The sequence below is a fragment of the Cyprinus carpio genome, chromosome B3 (assembly GCF_018340385.1).
Source record: "Cyprinus carpio isolate SPL01 chromosome B3, ASM1834038v1, whole genome shotgun sequence".
NCBI classification, from domain to species: Eukaryota; Metazoa; Chordata; class Actinopteri; order Cypriniformes; family Cyprinidae; genus Cyprinus; species Cyprinus carpio.
This window is the reverse complement of record NC_056599.1, coordinates 34,635,799-34,645,808: the sequence shown is the minus strand read 5'-3', so window position 1 is coordinate 34,645,808 and position 10,010 is coordinate 34,635,799. Positions and strand designations below refer to the sequence as shown.

The 10,010-nt window shown below is 34.1% G+C and overlaps 2 gene segments (V, D, J or C); one reads left to right on the top strand and one right to left on the bottom strand.

Annotated features, from left to right (window-relative positions):
• Positions 1-5,236: 5,236 nt before the first annotated feature.
• On the bottom strand, positions 5,237-6,939 carry LOC109077318 (the record flags this gene model as incomplete). The annotated part of the segment is given in 2 exon segments: positions 5,237-5,664; positions 6,909-6,939. Coding segments are annotated over 2 exon segments (351 nt in total), but the record flags the coding sequence as incomplete, so codon positions are not given.
• A 492-nt stretch (positions 6,940-7,431) lies between these two features.
• Positions 7,432-8,343, top strand: LOC122136597. The segment is given in 2 exon segments: positions 7,432-7,506; positions 7,585-8,343. Coding segments are annotated over 2 exon segments (360 nt in total).
• Positions 8,344-10,010: the final 1,667 nt, after the last annotated feature.

Here is a 10,010-nt window from a genome sequence, read left to right as displayed (position 1 = left end):
AACTTCCATCCACCATATCACAAAACACAAAATTTATATCATTCGCATTTACAGGTTTTTTTTTTTTTTTTTTTTGTATAAGTATAATATTACCCCTGCAAACAATGTCCCTGCCACAGTGGGCTAGGGCCAGACCGTTTGGGCCCAGAGCAACTTTTGTACCTTTGGACTCCTTTGAAATGCAGGTTTTGTGTAGAAAGCCCTGTAATGCAACTAGGAGAATACAAACAACATTGACCGGCCATCTTTATCTACTCAACTGAACTGGAATGGCTCAAATCAGAACTTGTTGGCCAGGAATCTGGCTCACGAGATCCAGTTTTCTCCAGAGTTTAGCTCCAACCCTAATCAAACACACCTGAGCATGCGAATCAATGTCTTCAGGATTATTAGAAAATCACAGGTGGTTGAGTTTGATCTAATTTGGAGCTAAACTTGGCAGGGAAGTGGTTCCTGATACAGGCCTAGTTGCTTTTCAGAGGCTGATTGAAAATGCTCCTTTCAGCCAAGTGAATGTTTTCTATTTTGTATTGAAAAAAATCCATTGATTTGAAATACCTTTGACTACAGTCCCTGCCACGGTCAGAGTGTTGGACTTGCAACCCAAGGGTTGTGAGTTCGAGTCTCGGGCCGGCAGGAATTGTAGGTGGGGGGAGTGAATGTACAGCGCTCTCTCCACCTTCAGTACCATGACTGAGGTGTCCTTGAGCACGGCACCGAACCCCCAACTGCTCCCCGGGCGCCGCAGCATTAATGGCTGCCCACTGCTCCGGGTGTGTGTTCACGGTGTGTGTGTGTTCACTGCTGTGATTGTGCACTTTGGATGGGTTAAAAGCAGAGCACGAATTCTGAGTATGGGTCACCACACTTGGCTGTATGTCACATCACTAACACTACTGTAAGTTTTTGACAATACAGACATAAGTTATGTGGTGACTGCATCTATTAAAAATCTCTGAAATCACTATTACCTGCCTGCTCTGTCATAGCCATGGAGACTGTCTGTGGACTCATTATACTTCCTTTCAGCTCTGTCACGACAACAGTGGTCATCCCTGAACTCTCTGTACTTCCTGTAGACTCTGTCATGACAGCAGAGTTCACCCCTACACCCTGTGCTCCCTGTCAAGGCCCCAGAGATTGTCCTAGAATTCCTGTTGACTCTTTGCCACATAGACTGTTCCCTGTCTCTGTTTTTTCATGGTTCCCTGCTCTGCCTCGTATTCCTGTCAAGTCAGGATTGTTGATTAGTAATTGGGGATTGGGAAATAATTGGTATCCTTAGGGAGAGTCGTAGCCTAATGGTTAGAGAGTCTGACTTGTAACCCGAAGGCCACAGGTTCGAGTCTCAGTCCTGGAAGGGATTGTAGGTGAGGGGAGTGAATGTACAGTGCTCTCTTCCACTCTCAATACCACGAGTGTGTAACGGAAATGAACTACAGAGACCAAAATGCAATGCAGCAAGTAGGAGCAGTCAGTAGACAGAAGGAAATGGAGGAAATCAAATCCATTTAGACACAGGTGCGTGAGGGCTTTGTTCATTGAACTGAGAGTCAGTCTGATGGGTAATACTTTATAATAACTTTCATTAATAAATCATTAACAAACATTATATAATGTTTAACTAATCATTACTTAATATATATTCACATATCTAGAAATATAAGATAATGTGATTGTTAATGGTAACTAATGATCTTATTAAACATTACCAAATAATTAACAGATCATTATTTAATGTAAAATAAAATGCTTACAAATGTCATTAAACTTTCACTTCATATGATCATGCATTTCTTTTTCTTTTTTTAAATCTTTAAATGATTTTGACAGATGTTTACAATAATTAAAAGCTTCATTAATAAATAATTAACCCATTTAATCCCACCGGCAACTATAGTTGCTGCAGTTTATAGATGTCATTTTCCATTTGTAAGTAATTTTCTAGATGTTATCTATGTTTTATTTCTCAATGACATGCAAGTAAACAACCAAATAAAGGATTTCAAAGTAAAAAAAAAAAAGGTATTCACTTCCTTCCTGTCACATGAGGCTACAAGTTCCTACCCCTACTTCCAGGAAGCATGGCGAAGGCAAACCCTCCCAAAGAAATTTGATTTTCATGTTACTAATAAGTATTTTTTGTTGTCATATATATATCTACATAGTCATGAAGGTCTCTAGAATCATCCAAACAAAACAAATCTTACAGGAGATCTATAGTTTTTTTGTATACTTAGTCAAAAGTCCAAGCGGCAACTATAGTTGCCGGTGGGCAAATAACTTGTAAGTACATATCATGGGGAAATGGTGTATACCGTGTTAACAGGTTAATAAATCAAGGTTATTGGTCTTGTTTTCTGCCTTTTCCTTTTATTATATCCCACCTAAAACATAACTGTACGGTAGACCTTAATGTGGAATAAATCTGTCAAAAGGAGATGAGAGCAGTCTTTCCACAGCTCTACTGCCCCTCTTCTATGTCTGCTTTTGCCATGAGGGGTGGAGATTTCCAGTTTTCAAGTGACAGCAGCAGTTTACAAACTTCAGTCAGTCACACAAAAGGAAGAATGGAAAGATAAAGAGCTAACACATGGGATTAATTGCTGTAGATTATCTTTTTCTCTCTTTTATGACATTATGCCTTGTAAGGGGCAAAATATTAAGGCCCCTTTATCCAGTTTGGATGTGTTTCATTCTAATTGGTCAAGGACCCTAATTCATTTTATGACTAGTAGCTTATGATTCCATTGTAATGCTGAAATTCAGACAAGTAATGAATTTACATTTACATTATTATATGAAATCACCTATTACAGTCAGCCATTGAATACTATGGGTGTAAAAATAATGCGTAATTTTATTATAAGGTATACCTTTTTTATTATAGAGGTAATATTCTTCTTTCTATTTATTTTTATTTATTTATTTATTTTCATTTAACTAACATACTTCTAAGAATGAAAATACCTGCATGTTCAATAATAAGTAAATAAATAAACAAACAATCGTGGGTGTAGCCTACACATGATAATTATTTGAATAATCATAAAGAATATCATTAATTTCATGAATATCAAGGACTTTTGTCAGGGTTAATCCAGTTGACCTAATCAATATGTGCCTATTCATACAATATGTGATATATATCACAAAGTATAGTATGCAAATATGTTTTATGTGAATTTATAAAACTACGTGTACCTTCACTGCAGTACTCCATGTAGGCTACTAATACGAAAACTGCTGACATAAGGGAAAGTTCACCCGAAAATGGAAATTGTGTCATCATTGTGTCCTCTTCAAGTTGCAAACTTATGAGTTTCTTTCTTCTGTTGAGCACAAAAGAAGATATTTTGCAGAATGTTGGTATCCAAACAGTTAAATGTGTAATTTTCTTTCAGGTATACCCTTTTTTATTACATAGATGTAACATTTTCTTAATTATGTTTATTTTTAATTAACTTATTGATACACGATACCCTGTTGGGTCACCTTAATGGCTGCACTTTGTTCTGCACTATGTTCCACCATTTTAAAACAAACATATTTATTGTGTTTTCATATTCAAGAGATTATAAGCTAGATGCAACTTTTTTGGGGGTTTGCATTGAATGACTTTTATGCATAATTAATCTGTTTATGAATAAAGATTGATCTGTGGAAAACAGTTATTTAGAGTTAGATGCCAAATGCTCTTCTCCTAATCAAATTTTACATTGAAGGGGTGAATACAACATATTTGCCCACCTGCAACTATAGTTGCCACACATTCAAATACGATTTTCAAGAGAATAAAAAACTAAAACCTGGGGAAAATAAATGCAGAACATGTTCACATAGGACACTATTAACATGACTATATGCATGAAACCATTCAGAAAAATGTGGGCACAAATGGGTTAACAAACATTATATAGTGCTTAACGGATCATTAGTTAATGTTTACAAATGCCATTAAACTTTCAATGTGTTTTAAAAAGGTATAAATTACAAAAATTGGGAAAATATAGCTTAATTAGTAATTTCACAAACTATTCATGTTAATATAATTATTAACTCATAATCACAGTCTGTAAAGGTCATATATTTGGTCTTTGTTTGTTGTATAGACTTTTTTTGATTTATTAATCATTTGTTAATATTTTTGCAGTACCCAATCTAAAGAGGAAACTATTCATCAATTATAAAGGTTTATAAACATTTACTAATCATTGGTTCCTTCATGAGCAGTCATTTTGATGGCAAAAGTGTCCCAAATGACTGGAATTCACCCTATTTCATAATCTTTACAAATTATTTATTAATCATCTGTTAATGTTTTTTTCAGTACCCAATCTAAAGTGGAGACTTGTTTATAAAAAATTGCTATTTTTTTTTTTTGTATCTTTACTGGCACTGGACTTTTAGCTTCTTTAACAATGTTTGTGTAAAGGTGGTTAGTGATGTTTAGCTAAATGCTTGTTAAAGACATATCACACATTGTAATTTGGGTGCAAAACATGTTTTTATCACCTCAACACTTATATTAGTATACTATTGCGAATCATTAAACTGAATATTCCTTAAGTCATACGTCAACGAGGGTACATATTTAGTACATATATATATATATATATATATATATATATATATATATATATATATATATATATATATATATATATATATATATATATATATATATATATGTACTAATGATCTGTTGGCCATTACATTATGTTTGTTAATGATTTTAATAATGAAAGTTATTATAAGGTGTTACTTTAAGTTTAGTATTTATATATAATATTTATGTTTTAAGTTTTTTTGTCTAATTTTTATAGTTTATTTTAATTCAGGGTTTTTCAATTACTGAAAACCATTTGAAAATTGAAAACTAGTTCTGTTTTTTTTTATTATTACAATAGCAAAACTGTGGTGAATGCTGTTTCGAGATGACTCTCATTTTATAATCGGCTCTGCAGGTGTTTTCATGCTTCACTGAGAGAAGCTTATTTGAATATCTGACATTAAATACTTTAGAGAAATTGACATTTCATACAATGTGACATTCTCAAGTCTTCCTAATTATTTTTTTTTTTCAGCATTGAAATTCTTTATAACTATTGAATTATAGTTCATTCAGACGTCATAACCACCTCATGTTATTTGAAAGGCCACATGATATAAGTATAATATTCAATTGAATATTTCTATTTTTAGACATTTATTTGTCACAGCAGGACCAAGAAGAGAATCAAAGATAAAAGCTTTTATTTCAGATAAAAGAGAAAAATCATAGCATCTCTTGAATGAATGAAATCAGAGAAGCAGAAGTGAGATGAGGGAGGCTGCAGCAGGTCTACTGTGAGCACTGATCTCTGGACAGTTGTCGAGTGACGGCAGGCTGGCCGCTGCGTGTGGCCTCACAGCTCACTGAGACGCTCTCCATCCACTGCTGCTCAGAGAGAGTCAGGCTGCTGCTCCAGCTGTACAGACCGTCCTCCTGCAGGAGCCCAGCGCTGCTGTCCTGAGACCTGCTGCTGCTGCCGTCCACCATCCAGCTCAAGCTCCAGTCTGACGGGAAGCCCCCGCTGGCCACACACACCAGTGTCGCTGTGCTCTTTGAGGAAATCTCTGCTCTGGACGGGGTCAGGACGCTCAGTTTAGGAGGAGTGACGCCTGAGAAAAGAGCAGAGCAGCGGGACAACAGAGAACTCACTTAACAGACATCTAAACACATTTTATTACAGATGAATGTGACAGACAATATCCTATTGTTTAGATAAGGTAACATATGATTAAAGTTTAACAAGACTAATTAAATGTAATCACGTTGATAGATGTTTAATAACATGTTATTACAAGCCATGAAGTTTGTAACTGAAGCAACTGCTCAATACAACCACACTTACATACTTCCAGAAAAGTATGAAATAATGAAAGTCGATGTAAACTGAAAATTTACTGTTTACTGTACCCTTGTGAAAAAGAAAGAAAAAAAAAAACCCAGGTAATTGTATAGAATTAGTAGTGTACTTTAAATCTTAAAAGGAATAATCAAAAACCTATACTTGAGGATAATGTAATATTAATGAAATAAAATGTCACTTTAAGTGTACTTAAAGAGAGCACACTTTCATGACTTTCTTAATAATGTTTTACAGTACATGTTAAATAATTGTTTTAATAATCTTCTGTTGTGTTTTGAAGAAGTACACTTCATTTTGTTGACTAACATATTACACAAAAGTATTTGATTATAATTTTAACTTTGATGCATTTAAAGTTTATGGATTTTAAACTTGCTAAACTGCAATGCATTCCATCATAACAAATGTGCAATTACAAATATACTGAAGTAAATAGAAGTTTCAATAGAAATGACAGTATATTTCAGTTTACTATAATATAATTAATTATGAAATTACATATACAGATGTACTTTTGTTTTACTTGAGTGGGTCAGCAGTGTACTGTTTAACTAATTGAATTTAATTTGAATGTAAATTATAATAGATTTTTAAAATGCACTTATTTGTCCGAAAACATCACATTCAGATCACGCTTTATTGTATTGTTTTAAAGTGTACTGTATTATTTCCATAAGTATGCTGAAGTGTTCTGTTTCAAGGGAGTAGTAAAATACATTTCACAAATGCCAAGTTGGCAAGTTTAAATAATAAACTGTAATTTGAAACAAATCCATTAAAATATCTTTTGGCCAAAACAATTTATGACAAAATATTCTGTATGTAAGGCTTTTATATTATGTTTTCGTAGTTTGACTCTCAAATATAAACTTACACTGAGAAATATTACCGTTAGTACATCAAATGGAAAATATGTTTTTCCCAATACAAATGAAAACATTCAAATTAAAATGTCATAAGTTATAGTAATAGTACTATGTTGTATTTACTTACTGCCAACATCCAGTCTGGTGCCGCCGCCGAAAGTTAATCACAGTGATAGAAACTAATAGAGCAGCTGCACAAAAACCTCTGCACGCTTCAGCAGCTGCACTGTTCACTGTGTCTCCACAACAACTGCTGGACTTTTATTTAACATTGTGCTCAATTAAAAACAAAAAATGACATTCTTAAAAAGGAAAAAATGTTGTAATATGTTTGCACACTTAAACATAACAATTTAAATCTCCATCTGATTCACTGATGTCTACTACTGAAAGTTCGTAAAATATCATCAGCATGTAGGAAACTCTTGAGAAATATCATCTGATCTAATACAAAATCTTTGTATTTCTGGAAAAAATTAAAAAACAAAAACATTTAATAGCTGTTTGAACTAAGTTCAGTTTAAAATTCAATATCACAGGTGTCACATATGTGACACATTTTCTGTGAACGGAAGCAGCTTTGAATAAGTGCACCACCCCTCTGTTTAAGACTGACTGTCATCGATCAGGACTGAAAACAGCAGCTCTCATCTGTTCTCTCTCAATCCTAGTAAAGATGACTGCAAACGCTCTGATGATCTGCTCTCTACTGCTTTCTCTTGCTGGTGAGAATAAATCTGACTTATGAATGTTTTTATCATTTTTCTCATGTGTCATCTGTTTGACTGTTACAATGATGGCAGGTTGTTCAGCTGAGATCATTCTGACTCAGAGTCCGTCGGTGGATTCGGTGTCTGTGGGAAGCAGCGTCACTCTCAACTGCAGATCCAGCAGTTCTAGTTTTACACAGAGTTTAGCCTGGTATCACCAGAGACCCGGACAAACACCCAAACTCCTGTTCTCTAGTGTTGGCAGCAAAGTGTCTGGAGTTTCTGAGAGATTCACTGATGGGAGATCAGGAACAAACTTCATGCTCAATATCAGAAATGTCCAGTCTGAAGACGCAGGAGATTATTACTGTCAACAGCATAGTGAAATGCCAAGAACACAGTGATACAGAGCCGTACAAAAACCCCTTCAGTGAAAGAGGAACTACTGATTTAGACACACACTGCACACACATTACACTGTGACTGGACCCTGTTTTAAAAACTCTGAACAGTTCATATCTCACAGCAAGATACTTGTTTGCTTTTCACTAAAAGTAAAGATTTAGATTTGGCTAGGGGATACTGATCATAGACCAAAACTAACAAGTACAGCTTTATCTTGGCTTTTTAAAATAAAAGCCCACAGTGGATTGAGCAAAACTTATTCCACGATCTTTATTTGCAATCTGATGTCATACCAAATAAATGGTCAGTTATCTTGGTGCATGAATATTTTAAATGATAGGTATAACATGTATAACATTATTGTTTCACTTTGCCTTCACATGAACAATTTTATTGTTCAGTCCATGTACAGCTATATGGCACTGTACAAATATAATTTCCCATCATTCTGACAAAATTAAAATTACATTTGCTGTAAGTATTCATAAAAAGCCTTCACTAATTTCAAAGGTAAATTGACAACATAAAACTGGTTGTAATAACTTAGATTAGATATGATTCATAACTCATAAACAGAGATTATAATGTCATGCTCAAGTAAGCACTAAGGCCCAAACTTGTACTGGAAAATGCAAAGCGCAGTCTTTGTCCCTCAGGGATTGATTTTACGGTCACCTCTCAAATGCATGCTGACATTGCTGGGAAGTCCAAGTCTGATCAGCTCCTCTTGTAGCTGAAAATATGTGAGCTTTATGACAAATCATGTGCTGATATCTTTTCCAGTCAGATCAAATACTCAACAGTAACATAAAATGTTTAACAGTATATTTCCACATTTTTTTTTATCTTGGCAATGCATTGTTTGTTCTTCCTTTTTTATTGGATGTTATATGCAGTGTCAAATAAATGATATATAACAGATATAAATGATGTGTATAGCTTAAAAGGGGTAATTTAACAATATGTAAAAATGCGTCCTCTTTTATTGAAAAATTAAACAAGATTTAATTTTTTATTTCAAAAGCAAAAAAAAAAAAAAAAAAAAAAAAAAAATGTAATAATAATAAATAAAAATATAAATATTTTTTTTTTAAAAAAAGCAAATAGAAGACCAGTAAAAATAAAATCTTACTACATTTACAGATATTTTACATAATTGATATGTTTTATTTATTTTTTTTTAATTATACTTTTGAGTGTAACAGCTCATTGTTCTTTTATTTCCTTACAGAAGGTATATTAGCTCACCACTGTAACAGAAGAATGGCAAACTGGCAAGGCATCGCTTATCTGTCCACCTGCCAAAATGCTGTAAAGACACAGCTGTGCAGCATGGAACTCCTATCTGTCTTCTGATATTATCTGGTTGTGCAGCATCACTTTGTGTTGATGGCAGTCAGTATGTGAACGAAGAGCTGCTCTGATCTGACCACAGTCTGTTTCTGTGCAGACCAATCCATACATTAGTACTATAAATGCTCAGTATTTGTTGACGCTCTGCTTCATTTCTCACACTGACCAGGTCAGTGCACTTCTCTCTGCAGTAGCTCTGAGCTCCAGTCCAGGTCTTTCTGTCATTTACCAAAACACACTTCTGTGAGGCTGTTTCTAAGATAAATCATCATTTTAATCAGTCAGTCCATTTTATCTCTGTCTGGCCACCCATATATTAAAATGAATATATTACTACAGTTCATTCATATTCATATAATTTCATAATTTTAGCATCTATCTTGAAATGATAGTTCAGCCCAAAATCAGAATTTCTTAACTGTTGTCTCATTCCTTACCCATAAAACTTTGGTCAATCTTCAAAACACAAATCAATATGTTTTTAATAAAAACAAAATTGTTTCACTGAAAGTCCGGGTAACCAAAACTTCAAATTCAAAAATAAATATGTCATTATATGAATCCATAGGAATCTCTTAGAGATAGGATCCCTTTATATGATGAAAAGGTGTAATTTACATCTAAATGTGAAGCTTGCATTTCTCACCATAGCAAACAAAATAATGTTTACTGGAGCATACACCTTCTGTCCATAATCCCTCCAAATATGACATATAAGCACACTGACTCTGTCCACCCGAGTTCATTGGTTGCTGGACATA